The sequence below is a fragment of the Sminthopsis crassicaudata genome, chromosome 1, assembly GCF_048593235.1.
Source record: "Sminthopsis crassicaudata isolate SCR6 chromosome 1, ASM4859323v1, whole genome shotgun sequence".
NCBI lineage: Eukaryota > Metazoa > Chordata > Mammalia > Dasyuromorphia > Dasyuridae > Sminthopsis > Sminthopsis crassicaudata.
The window spans coordinates 33,421,336-33,448,648 of record NC_133617.1 but is presented as its reverse complement, the minus strand read 5'-3'; the positions used below and the strand labels follow the sequence as shown (position 1 = coordinate 33,448,648).

General features: G+C 36.9%; 1 protein-coding gene across 3 annotated transcripts in view; it reads right to left on the bottom strand.

Annotated features, from left to right (window-relative positions):
• CCDC62 (coiled-coil domain containing 62) overlaps nt 1-27,313 on the bottom strand; it is an 85,293-nt gene that overhangs the window by 30,819 nt on the left and 27,161 nt on the right. For all 3 annotated transcript variants that reach the window (XM_074298588.1, XM_074298597.1, XM_074298605.1), the window contains exons 3-6: nt 22,792-22,958; nt 17,184-17,285; nt 15,559-15,730; nt 14,754-14,855 (exon numbers count right to left, since the gene is read on the bottom strand). In XM_074298588.1, coding sequence (XP_074154689.1) covers nt 14,754-14,855; nt 15,559-15,730; nt 17,184-17,285; nt 22,792-22,958 — 543 coding nt within the window. The remainder of the gene's footprint in view (nt 1-14,753; nt 14,856-15,558; nt 15,731-17,183; nt 17,286-22,791; nt 22,959-27,313) is intronic.

Here is a 27,313-nt window from a genome sequence, read left to right as displayed (position 1 = left end):
CAGCCACCATCAAGCCCAATCTCATCGCTGGACAAAAATCTCCTGGGTAATATACAAGAGTGGTCACAGAGCCACCACTTAAAGGTCTCCTCTCCCAAAGCAGCCCATGTCTCGTTGAGATAGGGAAGAATCTCTTTTTACATGGAGCTTCAATCTGCCTCTTGGGAATGTCTACTTTTTTTTTTTTTTTTTTTTTTTAACTTCTCCTTAACGTGGCTCTTTTCAACAATGAGATGATTCAAAACAGTTCCAATTGTTCAGTCATGAAGAGAGCTATTTACACTCAATGAGAGGCTGTGGGAACTGAGTATGGACCACAACATAGCATTTTCATTTTTTTACTGTTTGCTTGCATTTTTGTTTTCCTTCTCAGGTTTTTTTCCTTTCTAGATCTGATTTTTCTTATGCATTAAGATAACTATATAAATATGTATACTTATATTGGATTTAACATATATTTTAACATTTAACAAGTATTGAACTACCTCCCATCTAAGGGGAAAGGAGGGGAAAATTATGAATAGAAGTTTTGCAAGGGTCAGTGTTGAAAAGTTACCCAGGCATATGATTTGTAAATAAAAACCTTTAATATAATAAAAAAAAATAGAAAACAAACAAAACAAACAAACCAAAAAAACCTTCTACTTATTGCCAAAAATTTTTCCTGCTGAGACCAAAGAGAACAAACCTAATCCTTTTTCCATGGGGCAGCCTTCAAAGACTTGAAGACAACTATCATAAATCCTCCTAGATAAGGGATGGCAATCTTTCTTCACCTGAGTCTCCCATGGCATTGACTCAATTCTGCTCTCTTCTCTGGGTCCTCTCCATCCATTTTCTCAAGTCCCCTCCTGACCTGTGATACTCAGAACTAAGAGTAACCAGGGCAGAGGACAGAAGGGCTGGGACTACCTGATTCCTGAACAAGACACCTATCTTTATGATAATCTCTAGATTCCATTGACTTGTTTGGCTGTCACATGACAATAATAAATGATAGCTAACATTTACAGAGAGTTTAGTACATGCCAAATATTGTACTAAGCACTTTACAATTATTATCTCATTTGATCATCTCGATAACTCTGGGAGGTTACAGATGGGGAAACTGAAGCAAACAGAAGCTAAGAAATGTGCTCAGGGCCACGTAGTTAGCCAGTATTTGAAGTCAGGTTTTAGTTCAGGTCCTCCTGACTCCAGTCCCAGTGCTCTATCTACTGTGCCACTTAGCACCCCACACACTGTTGATTCACAATGAGTTTGAATATCCACTAAAGTACCCAGATCTTTTTCAGACAAACTGCAGTCTATTCATTCTTCTACAACCCTATTGTAAAGTGCCGGCAAAGTTGATTTTTTGAAACAAAATTTAAGTCTGCATTTATATCTACTGAATTTTAAAATCTTTTCGGATAATACTCATTCATCCTTATTTTTTTGTCAGAAGTAACTTTAATGAGTATGCCCTCAATCACCTTTATCCAAGTCACAGCTAAAGATGCTCAGTTGCCCAGGGCTAAGACCAGACTCCCGGGACACTTCTCGGAAACATCCTTCTGACTTGAAAACTGACCATTAATGACGACTCTTTTAAACGAGTCATTCAACCAGTTCAAATTCCATCTAACTATATTATTGTCTCTCCAACTTTTCCACAGAAAAACACAATATATTTAATCAAATAAATATTTTGTAATAAATAAATAAATAAATAAATAAATCCAGGTAAACTCTTTATTTATAGTATTTCCTGGATCTACCAGTTTAGTAACCCTGTCTCAAAAGGAAAATGAGGTTAGTCTGGCATAACCTGCTCTTCACGCTACCCTCTATGCTCATCACTTCCTTTTCTAAATGTTCACCAACATACCTTTAAGAATATGTTCTAGAATTTTCTAAGGAATTATAGCCAAACTCATCTAGAGTTTTCAGATTCTAATCTCTTCCTTCTATTGAAAATCAGATCATGAGTCCTTCACCACTCCTGTGGCATCTCTCCTATTTTCCACAATCTTCAAATAGAGGCGACAGTGGTTCAGCAGCCACGTCTCTGAATTCTTCCAGGACTCAAGAATGCCATTTATCTGGACGAAGAGACTTAAATTCATCACAGGCCAATTTATGCTATCTCATCACTTTCCTTTTCTTGGACATTAAATCTCTACTAGTCATTTCTGTCCTGTTCTTACTAAGCTAAGGTCGTTCTCTGACAGAAAAAACTAGCAAAATTTAATTTGAGCAGATCTGCCATCTTTCTCTTGCCAGTCCCCTTGAGCAGCAGTCCTAGCCACCAATTCTCTGACTCTTTCCTCCAAAATTTAGCTTCAACAATCTCCTTTTGTGATCCCAAGTCTTCCTGGTGGATTTTGGGTCATTCTGAGTTTTGGCATTCCTGGTGCTATTCTTACAGGCCTGTGTCATACTTTTGTATCCACTTTCAGCTACCTTCTCTTGCTTGCACCTTTTGTAGGCAGCTTTTAAAAAAATCTAAGTTGGTAGGTGAATTCTCTGGACAACCACACTGAGGGCAAGCAAACACGCATTTATGAAGCACCTATTCTGTGCCAAGTACTGTGCTAAATGCTTTATAACTATCATGGCACTGGATCTTCTCAACAACCCAAGGATATAGGTGCTATTATTATCCACATTTTACATATGAAGAAACTGACACAGTCGGTGGTGAAATACTTTGCCCAGGGTCATACAACTAGTAAGTGTCTGAGGTCAATCATCACTTCATGCTCACTGCTTAAAAGCTTTTGGGGACTCTCCAGTAAATACAACAGAGATTCAGAAGAAGGAAAAAGTATTCTGTAGCCATCAGCATTCTAAACCTTCTAATCTCACCCAGTGATACTTTCTGGCCTTATCCTGTAGTAATCACTTTTTACACTCTACATTCCCAGCAGACTAGTAAATTGAATTCTCACGTCTGCAGTACAAAGTAAAGTGAAATGAAAATGTCCCTTATGAAGACAATAAGCTTTTTTAAAAGAGCTCAATTAATCATTGGGACTGCAAACACCCATGAATGGCCCCCACGGATCCAGCACCAGGTCAGGGGGTGGCCACAAGATCAAAGGCTATTTGTCAACACACAACCAGACATCCATGCTCCTGACCAAGTGCTCTGGCACTTACCTGGCCAGGGCTGGCCAAGCACATCTCGAGCTCTTCTGACCAGACCCGACAATCTTCTGACCTGCAGCTGCACTCTCTCCTTTTCACTGGCCAGGTCCTCCGGCAAGTCCCATGACCTCCACTGCTCAGCCTCCTCAGCTCATTACTTTCAAATCATTTTTCATTTAATAAAAAGAGTGGCCTCTAGTGGTAGAAAACTATTTCTTTTTTAGCCTATAATTTCTCAGTCCATAAACTCAGGATAATTTGATGCTTTCAACAATCCCAAGCCGCTCTCTGCCCCCCATATCCATGATTTCACACTGTGATTCTCCCCATCCAAATCTCAGACAGCCACGGTTTCAGAAGAATTGAAATTGCAGGTGACCCAAAGGACAAAAGGGAGGCACCAATATAAATGAGAAGGCTCCAGCCCATTCCCACCATTCCCATGCAAAGAACAGGTGATGTAAAGGCAACCTGAGGTGGGAAGCAGGTCACAGAGGAAGAGGAAAGGATCATCGGAGGGAGAGCTATGCTGGGATCCACAAATAGGAAACATCCCAGAGGCAGGCTTTGTGCCCCGGAGCACTTGTGGAAGGACATGAACAAGAACCACACAGAACATAAAGGCACAAATGGACCAAGTTCATTAGGGAGAGAGGCCATATGGATCAGGTCACAGGCCTACTGATACAAGTATCAATGTATAATTATCATGCCCATAGGATTAAAGGGCAAACAGATAAAAGAGGAGCGTACTGTAAGCACATTATTACTGTTAATCTAATAAAATGTGTTCTAACCTGTCCCCATAAAAATGTTTGTACTATGTGCTCTTAATATTTGCAATAATGCTGAAAATACTGGCATGGGGCAATTTTTCAATTACTTAAAATAATTTTAATCAAGAAATTGTTGGGAGAGAGTATAATATTCTCTAAATTATAACGGGAGCAGGTTTCTTGGAGGGCTTCTGGGAGTAGCCTTCATTTCAGTTCAAAGTAATCACCCCAAATGCAGCCAGGGATTAAAGTCCAAATCCTTTATTGTCTTCTTCAAAGTCTTATCTCCTTCACTTGGGGCTCAGCTAGTTTCTCTAAGACAGGCCTTCTGTAGTCTTGGTTCTGAGAGTTTGACTGCCTCTGGCTTGTGAATCTCCTGGAATGAATCCTGGCTGAGGCTCAGAGCTCCTAGTGGGCTTGTGCTCTTTGGCCCTGAGGGCTCCTCCTTATATATGCTCTCTTAAAGGTGTGACTCTTGTGGAATTATAGTAAGTACTAAATACATGTAAATTAGAGAATCATTATCTCATCAATTCCACTGACTTGGCACCTTGTAAGAACCCTAAGAGAGGGAATTCCACTATTTCTTAATTACACATCTTTCACTATTTACTTCAAAAGGCTGGAGATTTTGAGGACTTCTGGGGGTGAAGCCAAGATGGTAGAGTAAAGGCAGGAAGCTGCTGGAACTCTCTCAGTTTCTCTGGAAACCATATGAATTGAGCCTCTGAACAGAGTCTGATGGAATGAAATTCTCCAGCTCGAGAGTTAGGACTCCAAGAAAGGTCAGACTCACTGGAGAAAGGAGCTCAGATGGAGTCTGGGAAAGCCAGTGACAGGGTCTCAAAAGCAGTCGATCAGCAACTAAGACCCCTGGCTCAGTAGCAGAGCAGACCCGTGGGGCCCGTCCCCAGCACCAGCTCAGAAGGCAAACTTTGGGAAAGCAGGCTGTTTCTTGGAAAGAGCAGGTAAAACTGTCCCCTGCAGTGAGCAAGACACCAAACCCAAGGGGTCCCTGGGCTCAAAGTTAAGGCTCAGAGCTGCACAGGAAGCATGGGTCAATGCCCCCTTTACTGAGGAAGAGAGCTCAACCATAAAAGTGAAAGAAAAAAAGGGGGGGAGGGGAACAAAAAGAAGGAAAATGAGCAAGAAACAGAAAAGAATCTTCACTATAGAAAACCACTGTGGGGACAAGAACTCAATGAGGACAAAATGGGGACAAAGGAAAATCTCAAAGACTGAGATAAATTGATTTCAAGTCCAGAGGAGCTTCTTGGAAGGGCTTATAAGAGACTTTAAAAGGCAAATAAGAGAGGTAGAAGAAAAAAATGAGAGAGATGCAAGAGAAAGTCAGCAGCTTAGAAAAGGAAGGCAATTCCTTAAAAAACACAATAAGCCCCCCCAAAAAAATCCACTGAAGAAATCAACACCTTGAAATGTAGAATTAATCAAATGGAAAGATAGATACAAAAGCCAACTGAAGAAAATCACACATTAAAAACTAGAATGGGGCAAATGGAAGCTCTGTGAGACATCAAGAATTAGTCAAACAAACTAAAATTGTTTGTTTATTTGTTTGCTTTTAGAATTCTTTTTAGAATGAAAATATTTGAGATTTCATCCACGTGGGTATTGCCTGCACTGGAGATCAATATGGATAATGCTCCCTCCACCATGGATTTCAGGGGCCCCTTCCCAAAAGGAATCACTTGTTAGATTGTGTTCTGGCAATATGAGAGACTGGTCCCAGAACTGCAGAATTTCACAACTAGGAGTGACCTCAGGAGTCATTACCCCAAAGGAATTTCTCCCACAAGACATCTGACAAATAGTCATCCAGTCTCTGCTTGAAGATTTCCAATGAGAGGAGGTCACTGAACCAGCCCTTCTACATGGAAGAGGTCTCCTGGTTAAGCAGCTTTTCCTGACATCCAGCTAAGATGTATCATTACTCTGCCCTTTGGGGGCAAACAACACACTTCAGCCTTCTTCCATATTTAAAAGACAGCTTTCCATTCCCATTCCCTCTTTCCCCAGGTCCCTGCTCTTCAGTTAAACACCATTTCCTTCAACCAATCCTCATATGACCTCAAGCCTCTTCACCATTTGGTTTGGCCTTTTTTGCACATTCTCCAGCTTGTATATTTTCACTTTATGAAGCATTAAAGGTGTATTTGCATTCTTGTTCACCATTTTATCCTACTAACTTATAATGAACTTGCAAGTTCATCAGAACCCCCAGATCATTTTTCAGACAAACCAAATTATGCTGCTCTCCCAAAATGTTTTTATGATGAGGAATTTTTTAATTCAAGTAAAAGACTTTGCATTTATTCCTATTTTTTCCTAATTACAATTGGCCCAATGTTACAGCCTCTCAAGAAATTTTAGGATCTTGACTCTATCATCAAGTGGGTCAGCTATTCCTCCCAGGTTTGTGTCATCTGCCATATATGCTTTAGTCCAAGTTAATAATAAAAAATATTAAACTATACAGGATTAATTACACAAAATCCTGTAAACTAAACAGTATTGCAAAGTTATCATAATTTTTAATCCCAGAAACCAGTTCTTTCCTGTAGGCAAAAATAAGCTCAAAAATAAAATTCTGATTTGTTGATTAAGCAGAAATTCCCGGGAGATTCCACTGGTAACTTTCTTTAAAACTGAAAAATGACCATTAATAACTCCTCTTTTAGCCCAGCCATTCAACCAACTCCAAATCTAGCAAATATTATGTGGCCCACATTACATTATCTAGTACACAACTCTCTGTCTTTTCCACAAGAATGAGATATTTCATTAAATGCTTTGCTAAAATCTCAATAAACCCCTTAGCTACAAGCAGTCTTCTGACTTCCCAGTAAAGGAAACCTATCAAAAAAGGAAATGATGTTAGCTGTTCATGACCCATTCATGGCTCTATATGATCACTGCTTTTTTTTTTTTTTCCTAACTTGTCATTAATCTTGCCTTGAATAATATATTCCAGAATTTTCCCAGGAATTGAAAGCAAGTCCAGGTTATTGCCCACTTCCTTTCTGAACATCAGGTTAATCGTGACCCCTTCCCAGCCCTGGCTGCCTCTCCCACTTTCCATGGTCCTTGCAATATCAGGGAGTGTGGCCCAGCAAAGGTGTCTGCATATTCTTTCAGTACTCAAGGCTGGACGTAATCCATGTGGGCCAGGTGCACTGAATTCTTCCAGGGTAGCTAGATCCTCTCCTATTTTCTTACTTTTTTTTTTTTATTAAGTCATTTTTGTTCTGTTCTTGCTCATCCAAAGATCAGCCTCCTTCTCAGAAAGAAAAAAAAAAAAAAAAAAAACAGCAGCAAAATCAGGCCTCTTTGTCCTCCCTTATCACTATACCATCCTCACAGACCTCCCAGTCCTGACTGAGCTTCCTCTTTCCACAACAGAGCTTTGTTCCCCTTTTTTGTTGTTCTTGGCTGAATTCAGGTGATTGAGCTCCAGAAAGCCTGATATACTCTTACAGCACCACCATGTCACACACATTAGTTTTCATCATCCCTTTCTGAGCACTGTTTCCATCTTCTGTTATTTACCTTTCTAAAACCCGTGCTAGTTGGTAGGCTCCCTGGAATCCATATTATTGTCTCTAAATAGCTAATAGTTTTCTACCTCATCAAAACCATTTTCTTCTTTATTCTTGAAAGCTTTTAGACCATCAAGAAAGATGTAGAATTTTAGGCTCATGAGAACTTATTTATCTTTTCCCTGTTTTCATAAAGTTGTGCATCAAACAAGCCCCTTTCCTTCCTAATTGTAAATTCATGAGTTGTCATTTCTCCCCAAAGTTTCCATAATTTTGAGCCAGAAACCACTTCTTTGTTGGCAAAAAATAAGCTCAAGAATAAAATTCCTCTTTGTTAACTTCTCTACCCTTTGAACACTAAAATTATTAGGGCAAAGCAAGAAATTATTAGGTCCTTTGATTTTGGCAGCATACAAATTACAATAAATGATTGGATGATTGAAATCTCCCATCCCCATATGATGCTTGTTACGTTTTCCTCAATTATCTCCTATTTCTGTCTAGGTGATCTATAATACACATCAGTGATAAAACAACTTCTGTTTCTTCCTGTACTAAAACCAGCCAAATGCTTTCTCCCATATGCTTCCCCTCTCTGATTCCTAAATTCCTTCATAAGAATAGACCTTCCTAATAGTCCTTACTAATTCCCAACCTTTTTTCCTTATCCTGTTTCTTTCAAGTTACATAAACCATACTGAGGTCATTTATTCAAATCCTACTACAAAGTTATCGCTCTAAATTAAAACCTCTGGTTCATTTTGACCACTGGTAATAGTTTGTACTTTTGTGGATAGACATTTGAGGCCTCAAATTTCACTGTTGGTCTCTTCCTTGAATTTTGTCCCCTGTGATTGGGTGGTCTTAGCTATCATTCTTACACTGCAGTTGCCCTCAATAGGGTCAATTGTGGAATACATATGAAATTTCTTCCCCTTCTCTGCTCCTTTTACAGAACAAAGAACAAATAACTTGCATTTGCAAGTTATTAGGCAAATATATCCTTACCAAAATGTGTTAGATATATTTTATCCCTGGCCAGAAGATCCTTATATTTTAAGCCTTGATCCAGAAATTTAAGTTTCATTTTCAGGCACCAACTTTTTTTGTCCTGGTTGAAGCATTTGAGATAGTCCTTTAACTATTATTTGTTGCAAATTCAAGAAGCAAATTTAGGAATCTGAGAGTAATAGTTTCTCATATAAAACCTAATCTACAGTTAGGCTAGGTTTCATGAAATCTTTTTTCTTACTAGGCCTGATACCTTTGTTTAATCTGTATTACCCCATAAATTCTTGTCTCATTAGAGGAGACAGCATTTGCTTTGAAGTTTGGGTAAAAGTAAAAGATCTCTCGGACAACAAATGGCTCCATCTAGCAAGTCTGATGTACTGGTCTCCTTCTCATCATGACAATATGGCTACTTTATCTTCAGGGAGATTTTGCCCTGAATCAAAGAATTATATTTAAAGCAGAAGGAATTGATTGATGAATTGATAGTAGCCTGATCGAATGAAATAAACTTTTACATATAAAAATTACAAAAAATGTTTTGAGACAATGTGATGTATTATGAAGGAAGCTAAGAATTTTATCTTCTGAGAATTTCTGGGCTAGTTTAATTGTTGTTCCAGTTTGGGTGAAAGTATTATATGATTTCTAATAGAGTTCCTTTTATAAACTAATCAGTGCTCTTCAATGAGAAATAGAAAGGAACACTGGTTTTCCAGTTGTGAAAAAATTAAATTATGGAAAATAATCTAAGTGTCATAATATTAAAGACACCCAAATTCAACATAAAGTAAATAGGAAAATAACTTATTGTTTTTAAAATACAGAAAAAAGACAGTAGAATAAATCTTAGGCATTTTAGTACCTCATTAATTTTTCTGGTAAAGTCTATTTAAAATTATTTTAGTTGTTAAAGATTTAGTTAATAAGATGAAAGAAATTACCTCTGCAATCATAACAATGGTACCTACAAATAGTTAATACCTCAACAAGTGCTAAGTTCATTAACTGTCCTAGATACAATTAAGTAGGTATCAATCATCTGCAGTGTTAGATATGCACCTTTTAGCTTTGGGGATCATAGAAATTTCAATAACATGAATAATTTTTTTTCTTTTTTAAGCATTTTCACCTTTTTTTTCTTCATCTAAAAATCTCTTCTAGATTTTCAAATAAAAAACACTTCAAAACCTTGTCTCTGTGATTAGAAAAGAGTAAAGAAGTGGAATGTAAATAAACTAATAGGTATAACCCCAAAGCTCAAGTCTGTTTCCCAAGACTCTTCTTTCTAGTAAACTCTGACAACTCTATTCTCTGAACCTGCATGAGGAATAGAGTTGGCAAGAAATCAGGAGAGATCCCAGTTCTTTTGGCTTCCAGCTTTGAAAGGAAATACTCTCAAGGCTGAACTTCTTTCTCCTATAAGAGAGAGTCCCTGATTTTAGTCAAAAGGAACTTTCCTGAAGTGTCTAGTATGGTAAAGTGGGAAACAGGAACATTCAGCTCTTCTAAATGTTGACTTCTTCCCTGAGCCCTTCTTTCTTATTTACTTTTTTTTTGTACTTAATAGTATTTTTCCCCAATTACAGGTAAAAAGAATTTTCAACATTGATTTTTGTAAGGTTGAGTTCTATATGCCCAAAGGACTATAAAATTCTTTGATCTATTAGTGCCAATATCATGTCTGTCCCTCAAATAGATGATGATGATCATCTCAATAGAGCAGAAAAAGCATTTGATAAAATCCAATATCCATTCCTATTAAAAACACTTCAGAGTATAGGAATAAATGGATTTTTCCTTTAAATAATCAGTAGCATCTATTTAAAACTATCAGTAAGCATCATATGTAATGGGGATAAACTGGAACTATTCCCAATAAGATCAGGAATACTATTTTTTCCATAAGAAATGATGAGCAGGCTGATGTCAGAAAAGCCTGGACTTACATGAACTGATGTTAAGTGAAATAAGCAGAACAGGAGAACATTGTACACCGAAAGAGCAAGATTATATGATGACTTACTATAAAAGACTTAGCTCTTCTCATCAATTCATTGATCTAAGATAATTCCAATAGACTTAGGATGGAAAATACCATCTGTATCCAGAAGGATCAAAGCACTATTTTCACCAATTTTTTTTTTTTTTACTTTTTCTTTCTCATGGTTTTTCCTTTTTGTTCTGACTCTTCTTTCACAAAATGGCTAATATGGAAATACGTTTAAAATGATTATATAGAATAAAAATAGCAATCTAGTGTTTGACAAACCCAAAGATCCCAAATTTTGGGATAATAATTCATTATTTGACAAAAACTGCTGGGAAAACTGGAAATTAGTATGGCAGAAACTAGGCATAGACCCACATTTAACACCACATACTAAGATAAGATCAAAATGGGTCCAAGATTTAGGCATAAAGAACGAAATCATAAATAAATTGGAGGAACATGGGATGGTTTACCTCTCAGACTTGTGGAAGAGGAAGGACTTTGTGTCCAAGGGAGAACTAGAGACCATTATTGATCACAAAATAGAAAATTTTGATTACACCAAATTAAAAAGTTTCTGCACAAACAAAACTAATGCAAACAAGATTAGAAGAGAAGTAACAAATTGGGAAAACATTTTTACAGTTAAAGGTTCTGATAAAGGCCTCATTTCCAAAATATACAGAGAACTGACTTTAATTTATAAGAAATCAAGCCATTCTCCAATTGATAAATGGTCAAAGGATATGAACAGACAATTTTCAGATGATGAAATTAAAACTATTTCCACTCATATGAAAGAGTGTTCCAAATCACTATTGATCAGAAAAATGCAAATTAAGACAACTCTGAGATATCATTACACACCTGTCAGATTGGCTAAGATGACAGGAACAAATAACGATGAATGTTGGAGGGGCTGTGGGAAAACTGGGACACTGATGCATTATTGGTGGAGTTGTGAAAGAATCCAACCATTCTGGAGAGCAATCTGGAATTATGCCCAAAAAGTTATCAAAATGTGCATACCCTTTGACCCAGCAGTGCTACTACTGGGCTTATATCCCAAGGAAATACTAAAGAAGGGAAAGGGACCTGTATGTGCGAAAATGTTTGTGGCAGCCCTTTTCATAGTGGCTAGAAACTGGAAAATGAATGGATGTCCATCAATTGGAGAATGGATAAATTATGGTATATGAATGTTATGGAATATTATTGTTCTGTAAGAAATGACCAACAGGAGGAATACAGAGAGGCTTGGAGAGACTTACATCAACTGATGCTGAGTGAAATGAGCAGAACTAGGGGATCACTATACACTTCAACAATGATACTGTATGAGGATGTATTCTGATGGAGTGGATATCTTCAACATAGAGAAGAGCTAATCCAATTCCACTTGATCAATGATGGACAGAATCAGCTACATCCAGAAAAGGAACACTGGGAAATGAGTGTAAACTGTGAGCATTATTTTTGTTTTGTTTTGTTTTGTTTCTCTTCCCAGATTATTTTTACCTTGCGAATACAATCCTTCCTTTGCAACAACAACAACAAAATTCGGTTCTGCACATATATATTGTACCTAAGATATACTATAAGATATTTAATATGTATGGGAATGCCTGCCATCTAGGGGAGGGGGTGGAGGGAAGGAGGGGAAAAACTCAGAACAGAAGGGAGTACAAGGGATAATGTTGTAAAAAAAAAAACAAACTATCTATACATATGTACTGTCAAAGAAAATGTTATAATTATAAAAATTAATAAAAAACAAATAAAAATAAAATAAAATAAAATGATTATACATGTATAATCTATATCAGATTGCTTGCTATCTTGGGGTATGGGGAGATAAAGGAGGAAAGGAGAAAAAATTTGGAATTCAAAATCATACAAAAATGAATGTTGAAAACGATCAGGTTTTTCTGAAATTTCCCCATTCATCATTTCTTATAGAACAATAATGTTCCATTACATTCATATACCACAACTTTTTCAGTCATTCTCCAATTGATTGTCATTAACTCAATTTCCAGTTCTTTGCCACTATAAAAAGATTTGCTGTAAATATTTTTGTACATGTGCGTCCTTTTCCCTTTTTTATGATCTCTTTGGAATATAGATCCATTAGTGGGACTGATAGATCGAAAGGGATGCACAGTTTGATAGCCCTTCGGACATAGTTCCAAATTGTTCTCCAGAATGATTGGATCATATCACAATTCCACCAACAATGCATTAGTATTTCAGTTTTCCCACATCATTTCCAACATTTATCATTATCTTTTTCTGTCATATTAGCCAATCTGATAGTATAAGGTTTTAATTTGCTTTTCTCTAATTTTGCAATTCTCTAATCAATAGTGATTTAGAGAATTTTTATATGATTTTAATTCCTTCATCTGAAACTGACTTCATCTGACTATTTAGCAATTGGAGAGTGACTTATATTCTTATCAACTTGATTCAGTTCTCTATATATTCAAATAAACTGGCTATAAAATTTTTCCCAGCTTTCTGCTTTCCTTCTAATCTTGGTTGCAACCATTTTGGAGGGCAAAAACTTTCTGATTTAATATAAGCAAAATTATACATTTTCCCTTTCATAATGCTCCTATTTCTTATTTGGTCATAACTGCCTCTCTTCTCCAAAGATCTGTCAGGTAAACTATTCCTTGCTCTCCTCACATACTTATAGGATAGTGTCTCTCTTTTTGTCTAAATTACATACCCATTTCAACCTTATTTTATAGGATAGGGTGTGAGATGTTGGTCTATGCCTCTGTAATACTATTTTCCAGTTTTTCCAGCAATTTTATCAAACAGTGAATTCGTATCCCAAAAACTAGAGTCTTTGGGACAGACACCAACTTCTTAACTAGCTGTTCATTCCCAAATCTACTTTTCTTTTTTGTCTTTAATGGGAACAGTGATAAAAATACCACCTATGCCCTAGGGTCTTCAGTTTCTTGTCCAATATTTCACAATCTTTGGCAAAATGCTTTCTAAATTCCTTCTAGCAGAATCATTTAAGCTCACATAACTCACTAAAAGAGTAGCAGCCACTGTCTTGGACAAGTATCGGTAAGACCTGTATTATGTCTTGACTGCATAGAAGTCCTTTTCTTACTGTTTTCTACCTCCCTCAATAAGGACTCACCCAATACTACTGATCTCTCCTTTCCCGACCATTTCCCACCAGGGCCATTCTCCTGTCCCACCTTCTTGTTCCCCAGGATTCCGCTTCCCCTTCTCCAAGAAGAGCCCCATCCCCTCCTGCCACTGCTCTTGACTTTCTAGCTAGTCTCTCTGCTGCCCCTTTAGGTCTCTCTTCTGCCTCAATGTCACTTTGAGGACTTTTGGGAATCCCTGATCATCCCTGACTACCTGACACGGAAGGAGGCTTTCTCAAGCTTCTCACCTTTTAAATTAGGAGGGAGACCATTCCACACTCTGAAAACACTAAAAACAGAAATCACTGCAAAATTCTGGAGAGTCTCAGACTCCTTTGGGAAATTCTCTAACTCTCCCTTTGTCCTCCCTCAAGTGCATACCCCACTTCCTTTCCCTCTCTTCTCCAACTGGACAGACAGCACCCCCCAAGCTCTTCTCCCCTCAGTCAGCGATCTTCCTCATCTCTTTGACATTCCTCTCCTTCCTTCCCTTGCCTTGTTGAGGTCTTCCTGACTTCCTCTCTCCAGATCCTAATCATCCTCAGGCTATTCTCATCAATCTTTTTGCTTGTCCTTCAGAGGGAAGTGACTAAACTCTTCTCCAGCTGTCTCCTCCTGCAGCTTGGCTGGTTCTCCTCCAACTTTTCTCAGATTCTCCCCAATGTCTTCTCCTCAAATCCAATCTCTGGCCATCCCAATGTCCTTCTCCCTCTTAGTTTAAGTCTCCAGCCCCTTGTGCAACACATGCTTCCCCTATAGAAGCTGGAAGGGATGCTCCTTCCTCAGGCAAAAGCCACACATACATCTCACTAGACTTATTCCGGAGCATCCCCTGCCTGGGGACTTGTGCTCAATTAGCACAAGAGAATCGAGGGCATCCTCCATATCATGAAGGTACATCAGCATATGCTTCCAAAGAGGTTTCCATTACTACTGATGAATTCCATATTTAACAAGAAAAAAGACAAAAAATGCTTTAAAAATTATATTTTCGGGAGCGGTATTTCCTCTAACATTAGGGAAGGAGACAAAGAGAGTTCACTGCACACATGCCTAACTACATTTAAAATAAAAATAAATGCCAGTTGAACAAGCTGTCCCCACTTACCAGTAAAGACCAACTCATCATGAAGATAACTTTTCTCTTGTTTGAGGCGAATAATCTCTTCTCGCTGCTCATTATTTTCATTCGTCTTTTCATTCAGGTCATCTTTAATATAAATAGGAAGAATCTATTTTCTGAATTATACAGAAGCCCTAGTACCAAGAGTATCATTATTTAAAATCTTTTCATATCTTTTGATATTAGAGGAGAGGAATGATGGATGACCTACTTGGCCTTTTCATGACTGTGACTTCCTACCTTGATGCAATGATTGTGACAAGGGTTTGAGATGAAATTTCAAATGGAGACAGTCCTTGCAATTTTCCATGCATGATCAGGTATGTGCAATACTGTTAATGGTTATAAAAAGCCTGATCCTTGACCTGCTATCAATAGATTTTCATCACACAGACTACATTATGAATAACAGGAGTATTCAGAGTTAGGGACAGTGACAGAGTTGAGGTCAGGAAGCACTTCCGTGGCCTGTACTATATGTATTAATTAAAGACAGATTATAAGGCATTATATATAAGTTCTTAGAGTAACCTAATAGTTCTTTAAATTGTACAAAATAGGAAAAGTTAAAAATAGGCCAGAAAATCAATAATCAAGAACAGCAACTAAATATAGATTAAGGTGAACTGTAAAAATAGTTTCATCCTCACTTACTAGAAGAATTGCTAAGGCAAATTTCACTTAGGTTACATGTACAAATTTTTTTTAAAGTTTCTCAATATAAAAAACATATTAGGAACATTTTTCTCAATAAACAGGGTGTTAACCCCCACGTAATTCCATTTCTTACCTCTTAGTTTATTTACTTCAAACTTTAGTATTTTCATTTTTTGCTTATAATCTTGCTTTTCTTTGATAATACAGGATTCCACCATTTTGGCTTCATGTAAGGCATGTTCTAGCATCTTAAATTTACCCGAACAGTCCGTAATATGATTGATTGCTTCAGCAATATCTTTGTCCTACAGATTAGAAATTTAAGTATTTCAATTTACTTACATTATATTATCCACACTCAGAAAATCCAAAGTAGGGGGGGAAATGCTCTTGGAAACATGATCACAGATTTAGAGATGAAAGAGACATTTGAGGCTACTTTGTTCACTTCTTCTCTCTCTCCACCCCCACCTTTATAAAAAGCTAAGGAAAAGAAGACACAAAAAAGGTCAAAACTACTTGTCTAAAGTCATAGTTAATAACTTTTGAGGTTGGATTTGAACTTGTCTTTCTGACTTCCAGTAAGACACTCCCCAATGCATCATGTTGCTGCTTAAATATCTTTTGCAGAGAGACTTCTATTACTAAATAAAGACTTTGTTTAAAATAACTAAAACATTTAGGTAGAATTCTTTCCTTAAAGTTGTCATTTTTTTTAATTTTGAAAAAATTATGTTTATTTGTATTCAAACTACCAGTCAACTATACTTCTATAGTTCTTATACTTCTAAGTACTTAAAGTAATGATTCAATAGGAATATCCTCTCACAGACAAAACAAATTGTAAAAGTGTCTGAGATTTTTTTTCAGAAAGTCTGAATAGCTAGTAGTAAGTATACCAGAAATATTTGTATATATATATATATATATATATGAATTCACATATATGTAGTATGTGTATACACACAGTTGTAGTACCAGAAATATTTCCCAAAAATTCATATATGCCAAAGGATGACCTATGTTTATTAATCAACTGAATTACTCTTTCTAAATCACTTTGCAAATCTTAAAAACCATGATCAGATATAGTCAAATAACACTGAGAAATGGAAATAAATGGAAAAAAGGCAATGGAAGGAAAGAAAGGAGAAAGGGAGGCTACTTGAAGGAGTCAAGAGAGATTGAGAAAAAGACAAAGACAGGTCCATTCATTTACCTGGCAAACAATACAATGAATGCCCACTACTCTCTATCAAAATAAACTTGTATAATGATCAAAATAATCCTCCTCTCAATGAGCATATTATATTAGGCAGGAGGAAACATGTCCATATAAAATCAATTCAAAATATACACAAGGTGATTTCTGAGAGGAAGATACTAGAAAGGGAATGAAGGAAGCCCACTTGAGGAGAGCCCAGGAGGAAAATTAGTTTATTACACTTGCCAAACCTCTCACCCTTACCACTCTTGGAACACTCACTGCTGATTCAATTATGTATCACAAATCTTCACCTACTCTTTATCAGTAATCTCAAACCTCTGGCCACAGCAGCTCTCAGAAGAAAATTTCTCTCTAAGGTTCAGTGAGTGGCCAGTGCAGCAAAACTATGATGAGAGTCTAAAAGGGCCCAGCAAGTGCCCTATAACAATCATCTTTTGGTAAATATAGCAGTTACTTAATTGTTTTTTCAAGGTTTTCATAAAGCCTAATACATATAGATATCTGAGAAAGGAACAAGTCAAAAATGTTACCTTAAGCTTGATCATTGTAGAGAGCGCCTGTTCTCGAGCTTGTAACTGTCCTACCTGTGCTGAAAGTTCCATCACTGAGTTGTTGAGACATCTGTTTTTTCCCTGTAAAAGAATAATGTAAGAACAGAAAAAAAAATTTTATCGCATTTCTGTCTGTACCATTAGAACTTCCAGTAGAATAGGAATCTTAATTATTTTGCTGGCAAGTTCTTTGTTTTCATTTACTTATAGCTCGTTAGTGTGAAAATAGGTTAAATAAGTATGCATTTTTTAAAAAGTCTTTTCAATATAATCTCCCAGAGGAAAAAGAACCCACATGTGCAAAAACATTTGTAGCAGCTCTTTTTGTGGTACCAAGGAATTAGAAATTGAAGGGATGCCCATCAATTGGGGAATGGCCTAATTATCTTATTTCAATGTGATAGAATGCTATTGTTCTATAAGAAATGATGAGCAGGCAGATTTCAGAAAAGCCTGGAAAGGCTTAACATGAACTCATGCTGAGTGAAGTGAGCAGAACCAGAATACTGTGCATAACAACAGCAAGATTATATGACGATCAATTGTGATAAGACTTATTCCTCTCAGTAATACAGTGATCCATAGACTTGGGTTGGAAAATGCCATCCACATCCAGAGGAAAAACTATGGAAACTGAATATGGATTGAAGCATACTATGTTCACCCCTTTTTGTTTTTTGGTTTTTTTTGTTGTTGTTGTTGTTGTTTTCTTTCTTATGGTTTTTCCCTTTGGTTCCTTTTTTTTTTTTTTTTTCACATCATGATTAATATGGAAATATGTTTTAAAAGATTGTACATGTAATAACCTATATCAGATTGCTTGCTGTCTTTGGAAAAAGGAGATAAGGGAGGGAAGCAGAAAATCTGGAACACAAAATCTTATAAAAATGAATGATGAAAACTATTTTTATGTGTTTTTGGAAAATAAATCCTATTGTTGTTCAAAAAAAATGTTCAAAAATAAATGTTAAAAACAAACATTACATATTATTGGGAAAAATACTATTAAATAAAAAACAAAAAACAAATAGTATCTCCCAGTTTGGGATCTAGCTCAAAACCTGTAAGAGAAGCTACCGTGACTAACTAGAAAAACTTGCAAAGAATTAGCCATTTAAGACACTGCTCAGACTGATACTGTAAAGAGGGAAGAAAAGGGAAGGTGGAGCCAAGATGACAAAATAAAGGCAAGAACTGGCCCGACCTTTCCCCAAACTGTTCCAAATTCCTTTAAATAATGACTCTAAATAAATTTTAGAGCATCAGAACACTCAAAAGGATGGAGTAGAACATTTTCCGGCTGAAGGTAACTTAGAAGCTCAGAAGAAAGGTCTGTGGCACTAGGGTAAGAGTCCAGTGTGCAGTCTGGACCCAGCCCTAGGCCAAATCCTGCCCCAAGCCAACCTCTGAATCAGCAGCAGGCTTCCAGACCTGTCAGCTCAGACATACCAAAGCAGACTTGGAAGGTCAGTGGAGAGGGTCTGTGGCAACAGGGTGGGGGTCTGGTGTGCAGACCCAGAGCAGCCCAGGTCAGCAGAGCCCCAGCCAGCACACTAGACCTTCAGCTACAGTGGGGCGGGCTCCACCTAACAGTTCCAGAACAGAAAAGAGTCTTGTAGTCAGGTCCCTAGAAGGATCTCTGAAAACCACTGCCCCAAACCCCTGAAGCTTGGGACAGTGCACACCTCTACCCTGGAAACAGAGCCTGCTTTAAAATTGTTAAAAGCAAAGTAATAGGCTAGGAAAATGAAATACAAGACTCAAATACAAGACTCTGGAGAAGCCTAAGGAGATAATCTGTAAGTGATATCACAAGGGACTTAATAAGGTTTATCTTTTTACATTCCTACATGGAAGGATGATACAACTTATTAGAACTTTCTTATTATGGCATTTAGAAGGAATATATATAGAAAGAAGGCATGGTGTGAGTTGAATATAAAGGGATACTATCTTTTTTTTTAAGAATAGCTTTTTATTTTCAAAATATATGCAAATAATTTTCAACATTCATCCTTGCAAAACCCTGTGTTCCAAATTTTTCTCCTTCCCTTCCTCCCACCCCTTTCCACAGACAGTAAGTAATAAAAATATATATTAAACATTGTAATTCTTCTATATATATATATATATATATATCCACCATTATCATTGCTCCATAAGGAAAATCAGATCAAAAAGGAAAAAAATGAGAAAGAGAACAAAAATCAAGCAAAAAACAATTAAAAAAAAAAAAAGTGAAAACACTATATTGTGATCCACATTCAATCCCCACAGTTCTCTTTCTTGATGCAGATACTCTCCATCACAAGTCTATTGGAATTGGCCTGAAAAGGATATATATATATTTTTAATGATGAATTAAAGGGTAAGAGAGGATATGTACTGGAGAAAGATAAAGGGAAAAAGTGGAATGGTGCAAATTATCTGCCATATAAAAAGACACAAGAAAAATCTTTTAGAGTAGAAGGGAAGAGGAAGAGAAGAGGGGAAGAAAGTGAACCTTACTCTCATCAGAATTGGCTTAAAGAAGAAATAACATATCTACTCAATAGGGGTATAGAAATCTATCTTGCCCTGCTGGAAAATAGGGGGGCAATGGGATATGGGAAGTGGGAGAGGGTGATAAAAGAGAGGGGATATTGGAGGAGGGGATGGTCAGTACCAAAACACTTTTTAAGAGGACAGGGTGAAAGGAGAGAAAATAAAGGGAGAGGAATGCAGTTAGCAATAGTAATCATAGAAAAGAATTTCGAAGCAACTTTTTCCGATAAGGCTTTATTTCTCAAACATAAGAGGGAATTGAGCCAAATTTATAAAAAATAAGAGCCCATGCCGCAATTGATAAATGATCAAAAGATATGACCTGTGTTCAAAGGTTATAAATTCATGCATATCCTTTGATCTAACAATATCATTACTTGGTATGAATACCAAAAGAGATTAAAAAAAAAAAAAAAAAAAAGGAAAATGACCTATATGTACAAAAAAAAATTCATAGCAAACTCTTTTCTCAAGGAAAATAAAATTGGAAATTGAAGATTGTCCATCAGTTGGGGAATGATTCAATAAACTGTGTTGTGTGTTTATGATGGAATAGTATAATATTATTGTTCTATGGGAAATGATGAGCAGGATGCTCTCAGAAAAAACAAAACAAAACACTGGAAAGTCCTCCATGAACTCAAGCAAAGTGAAATGTAGTGTATACAAAGTAATAGCAACATTCTGCAATGACCAGCTGCGAATGATTTTGCTCTCTCAGTAGTACATTCACAACTACTTTGAAGGACTTATAATGAAAAATCCTATCCTACCCAGAAAAGGAATTGATTGTATCTGAACACAGACTGAATTATTTTCTCTCTCTCTCTCTCTCTTTTTTTTTTAACTTTTTCTCGAAGATTTTTATTTTCATTAGGGTAGAAAATCTATGTTGCTTTTTAACAACTTGATTTTTATGAAAATGTTTTGCATAACTTCACATGTAATTTTTTCATTGTGGATAGGGATAAAGGAAAGGACCTAGAACTCAAAAAGTTTAAAAAAAATGTAAAAACATTTTTTGTTTTGAATGTAACTGGGGAAAATATTAAATAAATAAAATAGAAAAAAAAAAGGGAAAAAAGACAAAGGGAACTTTGTAGTATTATCATTGAATGTAGGTTATTAAAGGGAAGCGTGTACACAAACAATAAAAGCATAATGAAAACCGAGGTAGGAATAAGCACTCACAACTTGGGGGATCAGGGAAGACTTAATGGAGCAGGCAACACTGGGATTGAAACTTGATGGAAGATGCATCATTTATATCATACTTCTCTTTATATCTAATTCTGAGGAATTTATAACTGAATTCCTGAATAATTTCAAAACATTTTCTATATCACACTTCTTTTTGTAATAAATATTACAAAAAGAACTCAGTCCCTAGAGAGAAAGCTGATTCTCCTTATGAAGAGGAAGCAGCTGAAAAGGGCAAGATTCTTATGGAGTCCAGTGACTGCCTGCTTAAATGCCTTGCCTTGTTTAAAGGGCTTAAGTATGGAGTCTCTAGCTAAGCCCTTTGGAGACACAGAAAAGTCAGTCATCTGATTACAGCCCAGACGCCTTTAGTCTGACTTTGAACTCATTTCCTCCTTTCCCAGACTTCTATCTGATTTAAGGTAAGAAGGATCCCTTTAGGGAGGGAGGGAGATAGAAGGAAAAGAAAAATAAATGTTAACTGAAAAAAAGAGATAAAGGTGGTGTGTGTGTGTGTGTGTGTGTGTGTGTGTGTGTGTGTGTGTGTGTGTGTGTGTGTGTGTGTGTGTCATTTGTTTGGGGCTGTTTTTTTGTTTTTTTAAGATGATTTTCTTTAATTCTTGTCAATTCCTGCCAATCTGCATTCCCCCTTGGATAATATTTGTAAAGCATTTAGCACAGCCTTCAGCACAATATGTTATTAGTAAATGCTTGCTTCTTCTCTCCATCTTTCTCCCTCAAATCACTTTAGTAACTATCTTTCAATTACAAAGAACTGAATTTGAAGAACCATGATTTTTCCACAAGTCTCCTAATCCTTGGGTCTTTTCATATCAAAGAATCAGATCAAGAACAAAACTAAACAGCTCTTTTTGGGGTAGCAATTAATTGGAAAAGGAATTGGGGAATGGCTGAACAAACTGTGGTACATGAAGTTATTGGAATATTATTGTTCTATAAAATGAACAAGCTCATTACACAAAGGCTTGGAAAGATTTACATGAACTGATGCTGAGTGAAACAAGCAGAACCAGGAGTACTGTACACAATAACAGCAAAAATGTGCAATGATCAATTATGAAAGACTCGGTTCTTCTCAATGGTTCAGTGATCCAAAGCAATCTCAATAGACTTTGAATAGAAAACACCATCTGCATCCAGAAAAAGAACTAAAGAGACTGAATATAAATCAACACATGCTATGTTCACTTCTTCTTGCTGTTTTTTTCCTCTATCCTATAGTTTTTCCCTTTTGCTCTGATTTTTCTCTCCCAACATGATTCATAAAGCAATATGTACTAAAAATACACTTACTACAATAAAGAAAAAAAAAAAAAAAAAAAAAAAAGCTAAACTAAGGTCATAAATCTTCCTCCTGGCCCATCTTCCTGCCTTTATTATGTATGCAAAGCCTCCCTAGCTTAGATCATCCAAGCAACTGGAAGCTGTGACTCTTATTTTTCTTTTTTTTTTAAATAGTTTTATATTTCTCCAAAACACATGCAAAAATAGTTTTCAGTACTTACCTTTGCAAAACCTTGTGTTCTAAATTTTTCTCGTTTCGTTACCTTTCTTTCCCTTCTCCTATCCTGCAATCAATCCATTATAAATTAAATACATGCAATTCTGCCACACAAGAAAAATCAGATGAAAGGGGGGAAAAACAAGCAAACAATAACAAAAAAGGCAAAAATCTATGCTTTGATACACATTCAGTCTCCAGTCACCTCAGTGTTCTCTTGGTTCTGCTCATTACACTTAGCATCAGTCCATGTATGCGACTCTACTTTCCAAGGACTAAAGTGGGCTCTCTGGTCCCTGTAACCAGAGAACCCCTGCCTACCTCGAGGTCCTCACAGATGACAGAAGCCTGGGTGGCCTTTTGAGCCATTTCCTGGAGCTGCTGCTGAGCTGTCTGAAGAACGTCCTGGTGGTCGTTTTGTTGAGATTCTAGGCATTTGATCCTCTTGGTAAGGGTTCTAATTATTTCACTCCTTTTATGCAGTTCATCTAAGGGAAATGAGAGCAAGAATTGCTTTACGGACATGTCTGAGGAATAATAGGATGCTTTTCTGAGGGGGGGGTGTCAAAATTATGGGGCATTTTTTATTTTTTTCTCCCTTAACAGTATTTTATTTTTAATTTCACATGAAGAAACAAAAGCCATTTAGTGTCATGTGAAAAAATTGCTCTAAATCACTAATTAGAAAATTGCAAATTAAAACAATTCTAAGGTACCATTTCACAACTCTCAGATTGGCTAAAATGGCAGGAAAACATGATAAAAGTTGGAGGGGATGTCGGGATGATAGGGGAAATACAATAGTAATCCTGAGGTCCCTTGACCTTAAAAGGTTATTGTTCTAATAATTTGTCTGTTAATAATCATAAAGTCTCCTGGCCTTAGGAATATAATAATATAGTTATATATTTCTTTTTCTAGATTTTGGGGAAGATATAGCAGTGATCCTGAGGTCCTCTGACCTTAGAGTGTTATTGTTCTAATCATCTATCTGTCAATGATTCTAAAGTCTTCTGGCCTTAGTATAGTCCTATAAACATTGCCGACTGTCTGACAGATAATCTGCTGGTCAGTGAAAAACCAAGTATAATAGTGAATAGATCAACCTTCAAACGTACCTGTAAGCCATAGCAAATAAGTAACATGAAACTCTGATCTCTCTAACTTTGTCTTATAAATTTATCTTCTTTCTCCTGGTTCTTTGCTAAATTCTTTTGGAACTTAGCCTGTTTCAACTGGCATTACAATTATAATAAATTTTGCCCCTTGATTTGGAAATGGGTTCAAGCCTGCAAATTCTTTTTTTTTTTTTTAATTAACGCTTTTTATTTTCAAAACTTATGCATGGACAATTTTTCATCATTGACCCTTGCAAAACCTTGTGTCCAATTTCCCCCTTTCTCCCCTCCCCCTCCCCCAGATGGCAAGCAATCCAATATATGTTAAACAGTTAAACATGGTAAAAATATATGTTAAATCCAATATATGAATACATATTTATAGAAATATCTTGCTATACAAGAAAAATCAGATCAAAAAGGAAAAAATGAGAAAGAAAGCAACATGCAAGCGAACAACAATAAAAAGAGTTTAAATACTCTATTGTGGTCCACCCTCAATCCCCACAGTCTTCTCTCTGGGTGTAGATGGCCCTCTTCAACACAAGATCATTGGAACTGTCTTCAATACTCTCATGGTTAAAGAGAGCCACTTCCATCAGAATTGATCATCATATAGCCTTGCTGTTGCTGTGTATAATGATCTCCTGGTTCTGCTCATTTCACTCAGCATCAGTTCCTGTCAGTCTCTCCGGGCCTCTCTGTATTCTTCCTGCTGGTTGTTTCGTATAGAACAATAACATTCCATAACATTCACATATCATAATTTATTCAGCCATTCTCCAGTTGATGGGCATCCACTCAGTTTCCAGTTTCTGGCCACTACAAAGAGGGCTGCACAAACATTTTGGCACATGTGGATTCCTTTCCCTCCTTTAAGATCTCTTTGGGATATAAGCCCAGTGTTATACTACTGGATCAAAGGGTATGCACAGTTTGATAACTTTTTGAATATAGCTACAAATTGCTCTCCAGAATGGCTGGATCAGTTCACAACTCCACCTATTCCACTGGTTGACCACTCTATTTCTTAACCAGTACCAAATGGTTTTGATGATCTCCTGCAAATTCTTTTGAGACACCTCGCAATACCAGTCTGTGACCCCAACTTTTTGGCATCTCCTTTGGAACCTCAACATTTGGTGGCCCTGTATAGGGCTGAGTCTGGCCTCCCCTGGTTTCATCCCCTCGTCAAGGTAAGCCCCCCATTCTTTTCTCCCTCGATTCTATTGCTGGGACACCCCAAGCAACTGGGAGAAGACTTGTCTGGGTCATCTGGAGCTTCACACTCAGAAAATTTTCCTTGACTGGGAAAGAGTTGGAAATTCTTGAAATTTTCAGCAAAGTTCCTGGGGAACCTTTGCCACATTTTTACCTCCTCTGTGACGCTAGAGGAGACAAGGTGCTATAGGATGTTTTTTGGCAGAGATTTTATGGCTTTTGGCAAAGATGGGAGAGTCTTCTTTCATATCAGTTTTGTCTGTGTCTGTGTCTCTGTGCAGAAGTCTGTGTCATATTTGTTCTGTGAACTAGATTTTGTTAACCCTGAAAGATTTAAAATGCAGTCAGTAAGAAAAAACTAATATGTTGTAGTTAGAATTCTGGGAAAGATTTCTTAATGTCCTGGATTCCTACCTTAAAAGGAAAAAAATCCTGATTTTTCTTGTGGACCCCAACTCTGGCCAAGCTGGAGGCTACAGAAATAAAGTTAGCTAATTAAAATTACAGAATTGCTAAAATAACATCTTAGCAGATTCTCAAGGTTCTGAGCAATGATTAAAAAGTTTGGCAATAGTTATTTTTTTCCTTCTTTTTTTTTATTAATTTTATAATTATAACATTTTTTTTGACAGTACATATGCAGGGGTAATTTTTTTACAACATTATCCCTTGTACTCACTTCTGTTCCAAATTTTCCTCTCCTTCCCTCCACCCCCTCCCCTATATGGCAGGCAGTCTTATACATGTTAGATATGTTATAGTATATCTTAGATACAATATATGTGTGCAGAACTGAATTTCTTGTTGCCCAAGAAGAATTGGATTCAGAAGTAAAAATAACCTGGGAAGAAAAACAAAAATGCAAACAGTTCACACTCATTTCCCAGTGTTCCTTTTCTGGGTGTAGCTGATTTTGTCCATCATTGATCAAACGGAACTGAATTAGTTCTTCTCTATGTTGAAGATTTCCACTTCCATCGGAATACATCCTCATACAGTATTGTTGTTAAAGTGTATAATGATCTTCTGGTTCTGCTCATTTCACTCAGCATCAGTTGATGTAAGTCTCTCCAAGCCTCTCTGTATTCTTCCTGTTGGTCATTTCTTATAGAACAATAATATTCCATAACATTCATATACCATAATTTACCCTGCCATTCTCCAATTGATGGACATCCATTCATCTTCCAGTTTCTAGCCACTACAAAAAAGAGCTGCCACAAACATTTCGGCACATACAGGTCCCTTTAGTATTTCTTTGGGATATAAGCCCAGTAGTAGCAATGCTGGATCAAAGGGTATGCGCAGTTTGATAACTTTTTGGGCATAGTTCCAAACTGCTCTCCAGAATGGTTGGATTCTTTCACAACTCCACCAACAATGTATCAGTGTCCCAGTTTTCCCACAGCCCCTCCAACATTCATCATTATTTTTTCCTATCATCTTAGCCAATTTGACAGGTGTGTAGTGGTATCTCAAAGTAGTCTTAATTTGCATTTCTCTGATCAGTAGTGATTTGGAACACTCTTTCATATGAGTGGAAATAGTTTCCATTTCATCATCTGAAAATTGTCTATTCATATCCTTTGACCATGTATCAACTGGAAAATGGCTTGATTTCTTATAAATTAGAGTCAGTTCTCTATATATTTTGGAAATGAGGCCTTTATCAGAACCTTTAACTGTAAAAATGTTTTCCCAGTTTACTTCCTTTCTAATCTTATTTTCAGGCAATAGCTACTCTAAGATTGCAAGAAAAAATTATTGAGACATTGGAGATAATTCTAGGAATTTACCCCATTCTGAAGGGGAAAAAAAGGGTAAATAACTACTTTTTGCTAACCTTTCCTTGACTCCTATCTTGTCTTGAGTCCTCTTCTGCTTTATTGGGAAAATACCCCCAAACCTATTAAAAGATCTTCTCCATAATGTTGATTTACTCAGCATGCTCCACTCCCCCAGAGTCCTGAGTGCACCTTAGTTATGGGGATTGCTAATAAGATCAATACAGCCCAAGTACCTTTGTTTGATAACTCATGTCAGATCAGATTAAGAAAAGAGAATACTAAAGAATTGCAGGGAAACTCTAATAGGGGAAGCAACAACAGCTGTGAGAACCCCACAAAACCCTGCCAAAAAACCCTCTTCAACCCAATTTGGGAGAATGGGGATGGAGTGAGGGTCAGGCCACATCGTCAGCATTCCTTGAGCCCGCACCAGTCAGCACAGCCTTCAGCAGGTTCTGTCCAGCAATTGCCTGGGAAGAATTTGAGTGCCCCTGACAGCACCAACATGGCAGGGTGAGGTGAGAAAGCCAGTCAGGCTCTGTATTTGGTAAGCCCACCATTCATTGTTTCAGCTGTGGATATGTATTAACTATGTAATTTATGGCAAATTATTTTATCTCTGCCCAGATTTCTGATTTGTAAAAGGAAATACTGATTGTTGTGAAGATCACATGATGACACAAATGCTTAGCATAAAACAAATGCTATATGTATGTT